A 16915-nucleotide genomic window follows, 5' to 3' on the forward strand; every position below is an offset into this window, starting at 1 on the left:
TTGTTATGTATTCTTTATAAATGGCAGATATGAGATTTTGAATTAGACTAAAAAGTTTCCTGTAAATTGGATTTTTCGTTTGAGAATTTTTAAGTGTTTGAAAATGATAATCAAGGTCAAGTGGTCTTCTGGAATTTCTAAAATAGTCTGCTAATTTGTGATAACACATCATTGCTAAATAAAACACAGCTATATATTCTTTTTTCTGAAACTGAATGAATTTAAGTCAATACCATTAAAGATCACCGTGTTTAATTCTTTAGCGATTAGATGTCAATGGAACCTAAATGCATCGCTAGCATATGTATGCTAGTTTAAAGGGTAACGCCACTATTGTGGGGAAAAAAATAGCAAATAAAGAAAAAATAATACAGCACATATAATTGTGACACTAATCATATTGTAATTGAATGTTATTAAAAATTACCTTTCCTTTTCAATCTGCAGCCACTGTAATTTTCTGAGAATGCATTGCAATATGGCTACCTGGAGTCAATCTGTACACAGTGTGTACTGACCACTCCCCAGAAACATAATTTCCGGCTTGTGTGATTGGCTCACCAGAAGTCTGCCTAAGATACAAGTCAGATTTCAGGCATCCCCTGCAACAAAAATGTAATTTTTGGAGAGATACTTTCAATAGGAGCACATCTAAAGGGTTGCATGCCCAGCAGATTTCCTCATTAGTGCCCTGCAGCTGCCACAGCTGACTGATAATTATGAAACCGCTCCCATTAGACCCACTCAGAACAGAGGCACATGGATTTTTTCAGAATAACAAAAGGTAGGAATCTGCAACTAAGGTTGTTATAATCCCTGCAATGTACATCGATCACCCAGAGGGGAATGTTTTTTTCTCAACAAAAGTGGAGTTACGCTTTAATTATAACTCTACAAATAATTTTCCTACCCAAATAATTTGATATTGTTTATATGGCTGAGTAAAGCCAGCCATAGGTGGGTCAAAATTCAATCGCTTCAGCAGGGACTTGCTGAATTTCAAACCATTGATGGGCAGGCTGGATGTATAGAAGTCAATCTCTTGATCGACTTCTATAAAACTGGCCTGTTGTAAGATTTTTGTTTGATCAGTGCCGCTGTCTATAGCCAACAGTGCTGTTGAGTGTATTCTGAGGGCAAGAAAGCATCTCTACTGTCAGAATACAATAACTTCATGAGAGTGTTTCCCCCATCCACACATTCGAGGTGGATGGGGGAAACCCTCTTATGAAGTTATTGTATTCTTTTTTTTTTTCATTTATTTTGTTTAACCCACTGGTTGAATGCAAGAAAATTAATCATGTATGGCCTACCTAAGACTTTTATTTGGTCTTCTGTTTTAATGAATTTCCTGTTTGTGTTTTTTTTTTTATTATCAGCTGTCAAATGTACCAAAATGTTTAAAGTTTACAATTTAGGTTTAGATAGGGTGGAGAAGGTTTAGATGCCGGTTAGGTTTTTATTGCTCTCTGTTTCCTTGTTGGAGAGATTCAACCTCTTTATTTATAATGGTGATCATGATCAGTGAAAGTGAAAGAAAATCTTACATTTTAAGTGGTCATTATAACAGAAATAGAGAGGAAGTCTTCTAATTGGGACAATAGCTCTGACCTTGGTGATTCCAGGGATTTCCCTCACTTTTGAGGGATTTCATTTTACTTCCTGTTGTGACTTTGAAAAAGGAAGTGAAGAGAAATCTCGCCAATGGGACACAAATGACAAAAAAAAAAAACGGATTCTGGTCTTCCCATAACCTATCCAATATAAAAAAAAAGTTTTGCCTTCTGTTATACATTAATCAATGATACCACCAAGTTACTTTTTCACTCTCTTTCTCTCACCTCGGCCACTGAAACTCTCTCCTCTTTGGTCTTCCTCTACACAAGTTACCTACTTACAGCCTATCATGAAGGTTGCTGTCAGACTCATCCACCTTATCAACCGTTCAATGTCTGCCATCCCTCTCCACCAATCCTTCCACTGGCTTCCGAACACCCAACAAATAAGATTCAAAATATTAATAATAGCTTACAAAGTTGTTTGCAACATTGCCTCTAGCTACATCACCAACCTCATCTCAAAATATTAACCACAACATCTGCTTCGCATCTCCCAAGTCCTCCTGTTCTCTAGCTCCCTTGTCACCTAGTCCCATGCTCACCTCCAGAACTTCTTCCAAGCCTCTCCCATCCTCTTCAGCTCCTTACCCCAATCTGTCCAAGTGTCTACTATTCTGTCTATCTTCAGGTGATCCCTGAAAACACATCTTTTTAGGGAAGTAAATAATGCCTCCCATAACTATCAAATTAATCTTACTTTCACACACAACCCATCCCACACAATTTCCACCTTTTGTATAATTTTACAATCTCTTTAGATGTGCAGGGGTCCCCTTACCCCCTTGTCCTAAATAGTATTGTAGATGTACTGTCTTCTTTTTTTTATATAAAGTGTTTCCCAAACTGTTGGTGGTATATAAATAATATTTTATACTAATATTAAATACTTACTCCTGGTAACCTAGACTAAACTAAATATATTGGATTCTCCTTCATGTTTAATCCTGATGACAGTAGTCACTAGGACAAATAAAGAAAGTGGATCTCCCAGACAGCAAGACAAAAACTACCAAGGGTTCTGAGGCACAAGGCAAGGCTGCCCTCTCTCCCCTCTGATTTTCGCCATGGCGATCGAAACTCTGGCGATAGCTATCAGATCGAATCCCAACATCTTAGGAGTAGCCTGTGGGAACAATGTCCATAAATGCGGTCTATTTGCAGACGACATGCTCCTCTTCCTCACGTCCCCAACCACCTCCCTTCCAAACTTATGTAAACTCTTGAAGGAGTTCTCCAATATCTCTGGCCTGAAGGTTAACTATTCAAAGTCATCAGCTCTAAACATTTCCCTCAAAACTGACACTGTTTCCGCCCTACAAAGTTCCTTTCAATTCAAATGGAATGATATTTACTTAGACTAATTAGGAATTAAACTCCCAGCCAAATTGGAGCAATTATACTCTTTGAACTTCCCCCAGACTTACTGCAAGTTAGAGGCTGATTTGGGAAATTGGTCGAAGGGAGAGGTATCCTGGCTAGGGAGAATCCACGCGGTGAAGATGACATTATTACCTAGACTCCTCTATCTATTCAGGGCCCTTCCGATCAACATTAATAAAGAACACCTGACCAAATTCCAAAGAAAAGTAACCAAATTTATTTGGGGGGGTAGAGGTCACAGAATCCAGCAAAAAACCCTCTTCTTACCGAGAACACAGGGGGGCTTAGGGTTTCCTCAGCTTTACTGGTATTTCCAAGCAGCCAGGTTAGCCCAACTCTCCGCAGTCTATTCTATGGCAGAGAAACCAGACTGGATTCAGATAGAAAGACATGCGGCCCCATCCTACACCCTGGATTTTATTCTCTGGGTACCCCCAAGACAGCGACCCCCAATACTTTCTCTATCTTTATCTCAATCTCTCAAAATATGGGTAACCTAAGAAATAACCCCACCCTAATCTCGAGATGTCACCCACTAGCACACATCTTCAATAATCCAGACTTCGCCCCAGGGTTAGACATAAAAGCTTTCAGATGGTGGCTGGACAAAGGACTGTACCGAATCAGACACCTCTTCACCAATGAGGGTCCTTTTTCTCTTGAGTTCTGTCTCAATCATCTTGAAATACCTAATTCGGAGCATTATAGATTTCACCAAATTAGACACTTGCTCCGCCATATTTGCGGGGGCAGAAAAACCACGCCCCACTTATTTACACAATATGAATTATGGTGTGGACGATCTATGGAACAGAGGGGGGTATCTCCATAATCTATCAGTCACTAGCCCTTCACTTCCAAAAGACTCCTTATATGCTAGCTTGGGAGAGTGAGTTGTCACTCAACTGGGAAGTTGACAAATGGAGAAGCTCCTTCAACAGAGCCTTTAAGGACATTAAGAATATCTCCCTCATTGAGTCAAATATCAAGGTCATTACCAGATGGTATCTCACCCCGGCTAAATTATCCAAAATGTTCCCAACAGCGGATCCCAAGTGCTTCCGAGGGTGTCAGCTAGTGGGTACAATGGCCCACGTATGGTGGGAATGCCCCAGACTGAGGTCCTTCTGGGGCAAGATATTCGCCCTGATGAGGAAATTAACGAAGACCCAAACCCCAAAAACCCCAGCCATAGCACTTCTCAATGACAACTTACCTAAGACTCCAAAACGGTCACGTAAACTCATACACTTTATCCTCCTAGGTACCAAATTAACCATCGCCAAAGCTTGGAAACAACCCAAGGTTTCCTTTAAGGCAGCCATTCGTAAAGTCTCTTGGATAATGTCCCAAGAGAAACTTTTGAGCGTTCTATCTGACACCAAAGCGCAATTCGAAGCTATCTGGGAACCATGGGCGCAATTTATTGGTATATCTCTGATTCTTGGCGTCCAGCCTTAAATTTATGAGTAAGTTTATTAGGGGGTGGGGGAACCTCCCGATGACAGGCTAGCTTCCCTCTTCCTTTCCCCTCTTTCCCCTATCTGCTACTTCTCTCTACCTTTCTATCACTATTTTATTGTTCACTTTTTTAGGGGGACTAGGAAAAGTCCTCCCGACTTGGGTGTAAAACATACCCTGAAAGGAGCTCATATTGTTTTTCCTAGTAAGTTACCAAACCAGGTTATCGCTTTTCCTAAGCATTCTTAATGACCCAGAGGATCCATGGTAAACATAAGGAGGGGATGGTTTGCAGAGTTTCTCCCGTGCACATCTTGATCCCTTTTGGGGTGCCGGTGGATTCTCTTCGGGCCTCTCCCTGCAATAGTACTTAAACTTGGCGGTCTACCAGCTATTGTGTTTCTCGTTCTTTCTTTTTATTTTGTCCTTTTTTGTTTTCGGATTGTTGAAATACAGCAGCTCCGCTGATTCTGGATATTACCTTAGATAATAGACAGTCCTTTACACCTGGTGATTTCAGTAGCTACGTCCCCCTCAGGGGTTTGTCATGTAAAAGTCTGATGTTTTGTGCATTATTTTGTTTTGCTCTTGTTATTATTTTGTAAAACCAATAAAAGATTTTGAAAGCAAAAAAACTACCAAGGGTTCAAACCTTTCACAACTCTATCCAAAACTTATGCCGTGTACACACGAGCGGACTTTTTGATGGCTGAACTCTGAAGGACTTTTCGACTGACTTTCCACAGAGTTCAGATGGAGTTCCGATGAAACGGACTTGCCTACACACTATCACACCAAAGTCCGACTGTTCCGAACGTGATGACGTACAACCGGACTAGAATAAGGAAGTTCATAGCTAGTAGCCAATAGCTGCCCTAGCGTCAGTTTTCGTCCGTCGGACTAGCATACAGACGACTGGATTTTTCGACTAGACTCAAGTCCGTCGGAAAGATTTTAAACATGTTCTATTTCTAAAGTCCGTCTGATTTTTCGACAGCAAAGGATGAAGCCCATACACAATCGAATTGTCCACCGGATTTGTTCCGTCGGATCTTTGCTGTCGAAAAGTTTGGTCGTGTGTACACGGCATAAGCCTTAGTTACGTTGTAAGACAATTTCTAAAAAAAATGTATACTTTGCAAATTATTGATATATTTTATTATATTTAAATGTATTTTTTCTATAATGACACAGATCATGCTTAAAAGTAATATTACAACAATATTCTTGTTGGGATTCCACAATATGGGAAAATTTAACCTACTGGCCTTCACCACAATCCTTATGATATATTGTACAGCAATATGTGGAAACCTTCTAATCATCACACTGGTGTACTACAGCAAAACCCTTCAATCTCCCATGTACTTCTTCCTCTCCCAGCTGTCTGTATCTGACATCATATTGATTACTGATATTGCTCCTAACATGCTTAATATTGTACTACATGGGCAGACATCCATATCTTTCCCTGGATGCATCACACAGCTTTATTTTTTTGTTTTACCGGAGACATTTGAATGTTTTCTTCTGACAGTGATGTCCTATGACCGCTATCTAGCCATTTGTTATCCTCTGCATTATGTCTCAATTATGAGTCAAGTTCTTTGCATTGCATTTGTTTTTGTAGCCTGGCTGTTAAGTAGTTCTTTAACATCTTTTATAATACATGGTGTGTGTTCATTAGAATTCTGCGGGCCAAATACTATTGATCATTTCTTCTGTGATTTTTATCCTTTGATGAAACTTTCTTGTTCAGACACATCCATTGTCCGGATGGAATCCACATTGCTTTGTACTGCTGTCGTAGTCTTGCCATTCCTCTTGATAGTACTTTCATATATCTACATTGCTTTAACTATATTAAAGATATCATCCATTTCAGGGAGGCTGAAATCCTTTTCTATTTGCAGCTCCCATCTGACAGTCGTGTCTATATTTTATGGGACTCTAATCTCCATGTATGTTCTTCCAAATGAAGGACAGTCACAGATGATCAGTAAAATACTGTCTTTATTGTACACAGTGTTTACTCCTTTTATAAACCCTTTTATATACAGTTTGAGGAATAAAGACATCAAAAATGCTTTGGGCTTTATAACTCATACTAAAAAAAGTCTGTGAGACTTTTCCAAAATAAAAAAAAGTATATAATCCCTGCTATCTTAAGAATAAGGCAGTAAATCCTAGCCTTTCCTGGTGCCTGGGCTGCTGTTCACTGCATTGTTTACAGGTACAGTTTGGGCACATCATGGAATCTACTCAAATCTGAGCTCTCCAATGCCAGGACTTTGGTCCCCAATGATTACCAACATAGTGGCCAGTGGAAGGGGTTTAACTAATGGAGCTTTTGTTCCCCATGCCACCCCTTTGTTAGACCTCCCTGGTTTTAGGTTTTTGGGGCAGAGCCATTTGGTCCTCCAGTTATTTTAATGTTATCCAATATTGGTATTTGTTAAGCCTGGTACACGCGAAGAGAAAATCAGAAAAAAAAAATGCTTTTGGTACAATCATCCAGTAATCTGATTGTTAGTACAGTTCGAGAGCTGATCACGACAGTTCATGCAAAAATACCAGAAGAGACAAGCATGACATTTTTTCTCATAAGATAAAAGAATTAACAATTTTTGTGTAATTATCCAATTTTAATCCAATTTTCTCATTGTGTGTACTAGGCTTTATTTTTCACTTGTTCACTGTTATTGTAATTTTGTACTTGCTTTGTTGTGTGTGTTATACAAATACATATTCCTTCCTCAGCCTTGGTGTGTCAGAAGATGTGGTGTTGCCAGGAAGGTCATTGACATCCAGAAATAGCAGACCAAAACATCAGGGGGTAAGCACTAGGGATGAGCCCGATGTTCCAGTCGAACATAAATTTGACTGGAACATCAGGTGTTTGCCCATTCACCGAATACCGAACATTATGGAGCGTTCGCAGGAAGTTCGAGTGCCCACAGAACATGCCATAATGAATGGCGAAACCGTCAATACACTGTGAAATCGCAGTGCATTGACAGCTGCTGCTTGACCAAAGCATTCACCTGACCTGCATGCTTTGGCCAATAATAGCGCGCTCTGCTGTGAGAGCCATGATTGGCCAAAGGCAGGGTACCTTTGACCAATCATGGCTCAGGGGGCTGAGTCCATGCCCCACACTATGTAAGGCTGCTTACATAGTCGTACATTGTTTTATGAATGATAGCAGAAAAATTACATTAATAAAGGAAAAAATTTTGTTTAAAACTGCTCGCGGCTGCAATATATTACTGGATTCCGGTAATATAGATAAAAATTAAAGAAAAAAATGGGATGGGTCCCCCCATGGCTGTCATCTCGCAATCTCCAACTTTGTGTTCCCTCACTGAAGTTCACACCTAGGTTTATTGGGCCTTTCTGTATTCTTTGCAGGATTAACCCAGTGGCTTACGCATTAGACCTTCCTTCTAATATGTGTATTTCGAATGTATTTCATGTCTCCTTATTAAAACCTCTTTACCACCTCGGTGCCACATCCTCACACTTTACAGGTTGAGAACCATGAGTAGCATGAAGTACAGTCCATTGTTGATTCCCGTAGGTTCCGTGGGTGCATACAGTACCTGGTGCACTGGAAAGGGTATGGTCCAGGGGAACGCTCTTGGGTCTCATCCTTGGACGTACATGCCCCTGTCCTCCTCCATGATTTCCATAGATGTTTTCCCCTCAAGCCCGGTGGTCCTCCAAGAGGGAGGGATCATTGAGGAAGGAGTACTGTCAGGGCTGGGCTCAGCCCTTCCTTCTCTGAGCTGGCTGCTCAGCTGTCGGCTAATTGCCAGCTCCTATCTCTCCACAGTTACTCAGCTGTTGATGATATCCTGCTCGTCAGTTTTGCCTAATTAAGCCGTTCAGTCCAGAGGAGCTCTGTCTTTGCCTACTGTCAGAAACCATGAAATCAGACTTAGACAGAAGTACAGTTAAATCACATTTGTTTAATAATAAAAGTAAAAAAGAACAAACAGAGTCAAAACATAGCCAAAGTTCAGTAACCGGAATTATTATTATTATTATTATACGAGATTTATATAGCGCCAACAGTTTACGCAGCACTTTACAATGTATAAGGGGGACAGCACAATTACAGTACAGTTCAATACAAAAGGTACAGGAGGGCCCTGCTCATAGAGCTTACATTCTAAAGGGAGGGGGTGGTGGTACAAAAGGTAATAGCTGCAAAGAATGATTTGATGGGGGTGGCTCAGGGACAGTTATGTGGGTGTGGGATAGGCTTCCCTGAATAAATGAGTTTTCAGGGCTCTCCTAAAGGTGGACAGGGTAGGGGCTGATCGGATATACTGGGGTAGGGAATTCCAGAGGATGGGAGAGGCTCTGGAGAAGTCCTGAAGGCGAGTATGGGAGGAGGTAACAAGGGAGCTAGAGAGCAGGAGGTCCTGGGAGGAGCGGAGGGGGCAATTTGGGCGATATCTGCAGATGAGGTTGGTGATGTAGATGGGGGCGATGTTGTGAATGGCCTTGTATGTTATGGTTAGCATTTTGAATTTTACACGGTGGGGTAGGGGAAGCCAGTGAAGGGATTGGCAGAGAGGAGCAGCAGTCACGGATCGATTAGTGAGGTGTATAAGTCTAGCAGCAGCATTCATAATAGACTGAAGGGGGGATAGCCTGCTTAAGGGTAGGCCATTAAGGAGAGAGTTGCAGTAGTCGAGGCGGGAAATAATTAAGGAGTGAATAAGTTCCTTTGTGGTGTCATTAGTCAGGAAGGGTCGAATTCTGGAGATGTTGCGGAGGTTAAGGCGGCAGGATTTAGCAAGTGATTGGATATGGGGGCTGAAGGAGAGGTCAGAGTCAAGGATTACACCCAGGACCCTGGCATGTGTGGAGGGACCAATGGTTGTGTTGTTGATATTAATGGTGAAGTCACAGGAGGGGGACCGTGAAGGAGGAAATATAACAAGCTCAGTTTTAGAAAGATTAAGTTTGAGGAAGTGGTGTGACATCCATACCGATATGTCATTCAGCAAGTTGAGATCCGTGAGGAGATAGTGGGGGTGAGTTGAGGAGTGGAGAGATAGATCTGTGTGTCATCGCCATAGAGGTGGTATTGGAAGCCATGGGAGGTTATCAACTGGCCCAGGGAAGAGGTATAGAGTGAGAAAAGGAGAGGCCCAAGGATGGAGCCTTGGGGTACCCCAACAGAAAGAGGAAGGGGAGCAGAGGAGATGGAGTTGTAAGTGACACTGAAAGTGCGCTGAGATAGGTAGGAGGAGAACCAGGATAATGCAGAATCACGGAGGCCAAGGGAGTGTAATTTGCTGAGGAGCAGCAGGTGGTCAACTGTGTCAAAGGCAGCAGAGAGGTCTAAAAGTGTGAGTATGGAGTAGTGGCCATTGGTTTTGGCAGTTATTAGGTCATTGGTGAGTTCTAGTAGGGCAGTTTCAGTAGAATGTTGTAGGCGGAAGCCAGACTGTAGGGGGTCGAGAAGGTTGATGTCCATGAGGTAGCGGCTCATTTGGTCATGAACAAGGCGTTCGATGAGCTTGGAGGCAAACGGGAGAAGGGAGATAGGTCTTAAGTCATTTAAACAGGTGGGGTCTAGTGAGGGTTTTTTGAGTATGGGGGTAACCAGTGCATGTTTGAGCGGGGAAGGAAAGGTGCCGGAGGAGAGGGAGAGGTTGAAGATGTGGGTTAGGGAGTTGAGGATAGAGTGGGAAGGTGGTCGCAGTAATTGAGAGGGGACAGGGTCCAGGGGACATGTAGTGAGGTGGGCCATGGAGAGGAGTTTATCAACTTCTTCTGTAGTAACTGGGCAAAAGGAGGAGAGTATTGAGTGTGGTGTTGGACCTGATATGTTGGGTAGGGGAGGAATTTGAATGCTGGATATCTCCTTGCAAATTGTGTTGATTTTGCTATTGAAGTGGTCGGCAATCTGTTGAGCGGTAAGCAAGTTGGCGGGTGGGGGCAGTGGGGGGTGAAGTAAGGAATTAAGGGTAGAAAAGAGTTGACGAGGTTTGGATGAGAGGGTTTTGATGAGAGTGTTGTAATAGGTTTGTTTAGCAGTGTGGAGGTAGGAGTTGTATTTGAGAAGGACAGAATGGATACTCAGCCAAGCCAGAAGTCAGGGATCAATGTAGTGGAACAGCAAGCAGGATCTGGAGCCAGAAGGGATGTCAGCAAGTCTTTAAACAGGAACGCAGGAGATAGGCTCTGTGATGTTGACAAAGGTGAAGGCAGAGCTCCTCTGGACTGGACGGCTTAAGTAGACAGGACTGACTAGCAGGATATCATCAACAGCTGAGTAACTGTGGAGAGATAGAAGCTGGCAATTATCTGACAGCTGAGCAGCCAGCTCAGAGAAGAAAGGGTTGAGCCCTGCCCTGACACATTTGTAATTCTCAATGCAAGTCTTTCTGCAGAGTGAGCAGCATAGACTTAAGCATTGCCTCAGATACAAGGTTGTCTGACAGGGACAGAATAGTGCGTGTTCTATGTGGGGTTCTCCATTAGCAGCAGCAGCAGCAGCAGCCCAAAACTGTTTTTAGGCCTGAGGTTCCTTGTGGGGTGAATTGGCAGGAGAGCTTGCCAGCCTCTTACCTTTGTTTGCTGGTTGCACGTCTGAGCCTGTATCAGGAGAAGGCTGTGTGTCCATATCTTCTCTAGCCGCTGTTGTAGAGAGGTCTCCTGGCTGTGGGAGCGTCGGTGAAGAGCAAGCAGGTAGGCTGGGCTTGCTAGCTTGTTGACTGTTCCCTGGTCTGGTGCCATCTTTGGCCAACTGCATAGCCACGTCGGTGTTGTAGTGGTGTGTAAGGAGGCGCAGAGTGGGCAATGTAGTAGTGTGTAAGGCGGCGCAGAGCGGGCGGCTTGTATAGTTTCTGGGACATGTCCGGGAGAGTCCTCAATACTTCCCCCCGCAAGGTGAGCGGATTGCGGGTAGAAGAGTTATATTGGGTTGCCAGAGATCCTAGCCTTGGGAAGGAGCTCGGGACTTTATTGCTAAACTTGTGCAAATTAGTTTTGTTCCAAATTGGTTTTCGGACGAAATTCGGTATATTCATTCATTCAGGAGCATCCGAATGAACAAAAGACTCTTTTGACAAATGCGTATGAAAACAAATTGTCAGAACGAAAACCCGCAGAAACGAAAACCCAAAAGAATGAAAATCCGAGAAAACAACGATTCAACCTATGAGTTTATCAAATCCATTAAAATTGGATAATTAAATTTTTTGGATCTTTGTTCTTTCCGACTATGCTTTATCGGTGAATTTAAAGAATTAATTAATGAATGCATTTGTATTTATATTTCTTTTGGATATATTTGGTTTCATTCTATTTTAGGATGGGCAGTGTTAGTGTGTTATCACTGGCCAATGAGCTTGTTCCTTATTCCCTTGTGTTTTTCTGTGTCAGACTGCATTCCATCTAGAGTCCAGTCGGTGGCACGGTTTTGTTGGATTTGTGAGTCTCTTGTGACACAGAGAAGTAACAAATGCTAAACGTATGGAATGGAACGAATATGAATGCATCCAAAGTTACAAATGATCTTCAGTAACAATTGCTGATCATAATGAATGATCCGATAAACGAAAAAAAAAGCAAACAAATTAAACTAAAACAAAACACATTTTTCAGTAGTGCAACATATTTTTCTGGAAAATAAAGAGAATTTTTTTTTATTACACAATAATACATAGTATAGTTTTATAGCAATTAAAAAAAAGTTTCCTAACATGCAGTATGGGCTTACTTATAAATACAGTCCTCTGTAGTCTTCAGAGATAACTACAAACTATGTATCAGATAAAGATACGGTACAGGCAGAGAGCATAGAACGCCATCAGCTCAAAAGATTTCTGGCAGGATCAATATATATTTTTTATAGTTATTGAACAAAGAAATTTCAGTGCTGTATTTAAAAGATAAAGTTACCTGGTCAAAGGCACAATGATGGTTCTGCTATGTATAAATGCCCAATCTAATAGTTGATATTCCCTTAGTACTAACTCACTTTTCCCGCAAGTATTGGTCAGCCATTTTTCGTACTTTTTACCTATACAGGTGTTCTTTATTTCTTTTCTTTTCTAGTTTTATGTTGACGCTTGTGTTTTTTTTTTCATGTGTATACCCTATCGCTATATGAAGGCAGACTTGGATGTGATTGTTCTTTATAAGCTGAAACCCCTTTGATGGTTACTGTCTTTTACCTTGTTTTGTATTATGCAATTTCACCTTAATAAAAACAAATGAAAAAAAAAGATAAAAAGTTACCAAAGTTCATTGTTAAAGTTTACATACCCTATAAATGCTAAAAATGAAAGTGCTCAACTCAATCCTATGCCTGGGAAAAAAAAACTCTTTTTCTGTTATTCCAGTTTCTGATTTGGCTTGCGGCTGATCACACTTCCTGTCTGTTGCCCACCCTGACCTCTACCTTTTTTCTAGTTTGCTGTCCGCTATGATTTCTTGCTGGTCTTTGACAATGATCTCACCTACTGTTATTTTTTGCCAGTATCCCAGGGCCGCAACTTGGGAACCATCCTACAGAAAAGTTCATCATCCTTTGAACCCAATGGCTTCTTAGAATCTGATCTGCACTTTAGCCCTCTTTAGGGCCCACATTCATGTGACCATATGGAAGGTTTACAGCTACCATGCCAACTTTGCAATCTCAGTGCAGACTTCTGGGAAAATCAGTGAGCCAATCACACAAGCAGGAAATTATGTTTCTGGAGGTGTTCTGTGTACAGAACACCTCGAGATAGCCATATTGCATTGTACAGAAAATGACAGAGCTGCAAATAGAAAAGGAAAGGTCATTTTAATAACATTAAATTAGAATATGAATTGTGTCGCAATTGTATATGCTATATAATTACATTTTTTATTTGCCACCAAAGTGGAGTTACCCTTTAAGCCTTTGAATCAGCATAATGACCAATAGACTATTCCAGATATCCTTGTCCTTTTTAATAACCAACCTGCACTATGTCAACCACTTGCTGCAAAATCACATACCTGTACGTCATTCTGCTTCAAGTGGTTGCAGCTGCAGGCATCACCCCAGTACCGTTTTTAGAGCCGATGGTCTGTATTCTTGTAATGACAAGTTATGCTGCTAAGCAGCCACACGATTGGTATTACAAGCAGTAGACATGTGCACTACTGAAAAATTTGTTTGTTTTCGTTTCATGCCTTTTTTTTTTGTTTTTTGTGTCATTTGTTCTGATCGCAATTCGTAAATTTATAAATTCGAAAATTCGTAAATTCGGAATTATGAAAATTTGAAAATAAGAAAGAAAATCCAAAAAATTCAAAAGAATAACTAACTATTTAATTATAGGTGTTGGAATTTCCTCAAATCCTTCAAATCTGGCTGTTAGGCTGGATTCACACCTATGCATTTTTAGTGCTTTTTTCATTTTGCAGATTTGCACTACAGTCCATTTACCATGGTTTCCTATGGAACATGTTCTGTAGTGCAAATCTGCAAAATGAAAAAAGCACTAAAAATGCATAGATGTGAATCCAGCCTAAGTGAACGTAACAAATACGAATTTATCCAAAGTTACAAATTATCCGAAAAAATGAATGCCACATCCAAACAAATGGAACGGAACAAATTAACACTAAATACTAATGATAAATTTTTTTTTTATTATTATTGGTATTTATTATTATTATCTTGCTACATTCCATTCGTTTGTATATGGCATTCATTATTTTGGATAATTCGTAACTTTGGATAAATTTGTATCTGTTAAGTTCACTAAGAGCCAAATTTGAAAGGAAATTCCAATACCTATAATTAAATAGGTAGTAATAGTTAAGTTGTTATTAGTTAGTTATTATTTCAGATTTTCAAATTTTCGTGTTTTCGGAATTTCAAATTTAAAAATTTATGAATTTACGAATATTCAAATTTACGAATATTCGGAAAAATTCGTTAAACGGGTTTTTGTTAATTCAGGTATTTACGAATGAATGAATCTGCTGAAATTCATTAAACGAATTTGGAATTAAACAAATTGCACATGTCTATCAAGCAGCGGGAGGGGATGCACTCCCCTCCCACCGCCTTGCACCGCTTCGCCTGGGATAAAACCTGGATTTTGGGTGAGTTCATCTGATTGGCTTTAGATTCATTAGATATCACATCATCCTGCCATAGTTCTTTCTCAAGAATCTTCAGTCCTGATTCAAGCACTGGGTTGGCTCCCACTGATTTGGCTACTGGGAGAATTTATGCAAATATCACAATACCTTGATAGGTGGATATACAGTATATCTGGAAGAGTGGACATTCCATGCAGACTGCTTTTAATAACCACATGTAAAGCTGAGCCTCCATGGTGGAAACAAATTTAAATCAAATGAATAAAAGGAATGGGCCATAATCATGCTGGAACAAAAGGGTTTGATAATTCTGGACATCCTACAGCCAGGAAATGAGGCAGACTTTCTCTGATATGCTGAAGCTTCTAACGCACACTAAATGCTCACAGTGTGCAGTATAATCAGAGAAATACGTTTCAGTACAGGAGAGAAGCCTGTGCAACTGTGCAAGACTGGAGGGTTGCACAGGGGTGGAAGGGGTGACCCGGGGGGACTGAGAGCAGCCATCGGGAGTGATGGAGGACAGTGCCAGCCCCACCCCCCATTGACGGGACTGGGAGAGAGACTGAGGGGACTGTGAGGGACAGATCTGACCAGGAGAAGCGGCAGGTAAGTGAGTCATAGACCGGAGGGGGAGAGTGACAGGCAGTAAGGGGAGTGGTGGGAGCAGTATCAGGCTGACTGATCGGGGAGACCATAGACACTGACAAGCCCTGCAAGGTCGCTTGAGCAGGAACTGAATGGTCATAAACAATAAAAAAACAAAAAACTGGCTGATTGTGTCTAATGGGGGCGTGCATATTGGGAGCAGTTGAGTATTGTGGAGCGGCTGAGTGTTGTGGAGCGGCTGAGTGTTGTGGAGTGGCTGAGTGTTGTGGAGCGGCTGAGTGTTGTGGAGTAGCTGAGTGTTGTGGAGCAGCTGAGTATTGTGGAGCAGCTGAGTATTGTGGAGCAGGTGAGTGTTGTGGAGTAGCTGAGTGTTGTGAGGGTTGAGAGTACCTGAGTAGTGTGTGTATATCTGAGTAGTGTTAGTATCTGTGTACTGTGTGTACCTGTGTATTGTGAGTGCATGTGTGCTGCGAGTGCACGTGGACTGCGAGTGCACATGGACTACGAGTGCACGTGGTCTGCGAGTACCTGTGTATTGTCTTGTTGAGTACCTGTGGATTGTATTGTTGAGTACCTGTGTATTGCATTGTTCAGTATTAGTGTTAGGAAGCTAGTTGTTAGATAATTTAATCCTCATTAAATTAGTAGGTACGTGTAGTTGCGACTCAGTGTACATCTTGCGGCATGTATGTATTCCTTGATCATCTGATCGAGGGTGAACACTGCTGTGCAAAATGTAAGAACATTGTTTCCCTGGAAGCCCAGGTTCTGAATCTATGGAAGCAACTGTTAGCACTGAGAAGACCTTCAATACTAAAGGAGAGCTGGGAATGTACCAGGCAGATGAGAGCAGGGGCCAGCACAGAGGTGGGTGGGGACAAAGAGGTACAGGCACTAGAAATGAGTAGATGGGTGACCATCAGGAAGGATAGAGGGGAAAGTGCCAGGGAGGCTAATCCTGGCCTGGAGCATCCCTATAAGTATGCTCCATTGAGTGACATTGGTGAAACCGGTCAGAGACCAGCACTGCTGGAGCTGAGGGACTCTCCTAGCTGCCAGGGGAAGAACTCCTCCAGTGAGAGTGTGGTTGAAGCAAAGGGAAAGGATAGACAGATTCTGGTGGTAGGGGATTTAATTCTTAGAAGGACAGAGAAGACAATCTGTGACAAAGACCTGAAGGCGCTGAACTGTTTGCTGTCTACCGGGTGCTCAGGTTCAGCACATCATGCACATCATGGATCTGGTGGACAGATTACTGGGAGGGGCTGGGGAAGACCCAGCTGTCATGGTGCACGTTGGCACCAATGACAAAGTCAGAGGCAGATGGAGTGTCCTAAAGAACAATTTTATGGACTTAGGAGCTAAATTGAGGAATAGGACCTCCAAGGTAGTATTCTCAGGAATACTATCGGTACCTCGAGCCACACCAAAAAGCAGAGGGAGATTAGGGAAGTAAACAAATGGCTGAGGAACTGGTCTAGTAAGGAGGGGTTTGGGTTCCTGGAGAACTGGGCCGACTTCTAAGTTGGTCACCAGTTCTATAGAAGGGACGGACTGCACCTAAATGAAGAGGGTGCAGATGTGCTGACAGTAAAGATGGGCGAAAAGTTAGAGGGGGTTTTTAAACTTGGCGACGGGGGGGAGGGTCCAAAGGTAGGGATAGTCAGAGTGGAACATATTTCAGAGGGTAGTATTGAGGGCACTAGTGGAAGGTTGACTAAACCACATAAACCCGA

The 16915-nt window shown here is 41.9% G+C and overlaps 1 protein-coding gene across 1 annotated transcript; it reads left to right on the forward strand.

The window, feature by feature from the left end:
• The first annotated feature begins 5657 nt into the window (after positions 1-5657).
• Positions 5658-6584, forward strand: LOC141134254 (olfactory receptor 1468-like). The gene has a single exon (XM_073623831.1). It carries the CDS (start codon positions 5658-5660, stop codon positions 6582-6584), a length of 927 nt encoding a protein of 308 aa, XP_073479932.1.
• The last annotated feature ends 10331 nt before the right edge of the window (positions 6585-16915 follow it).

Source organism: Aquarana catesbeiana, linkage group LG03, assembly GCF_042186555.1.
Source record: "Aquarana catesbeiana isolate 2022-GZ linkage group LG03, ASM4218655v1, whole genome shotgun sequence".
NCBI classification, from domain to species: Eukaryota; Metazoa; Chordata; class Amphibia; order Anura; family Ranidae; genus Aquarana; species Aquarana catesbeiana.

Excerpts from the sequence above, each read along its gene's own strand:
- LOC141134254 (XM_073623831.1), top strand. The coding sequence starts at position 5,658 with ATGCTTAAAAGTAATATTACAACAATATTCTTGTTGGGATTCCACAAT.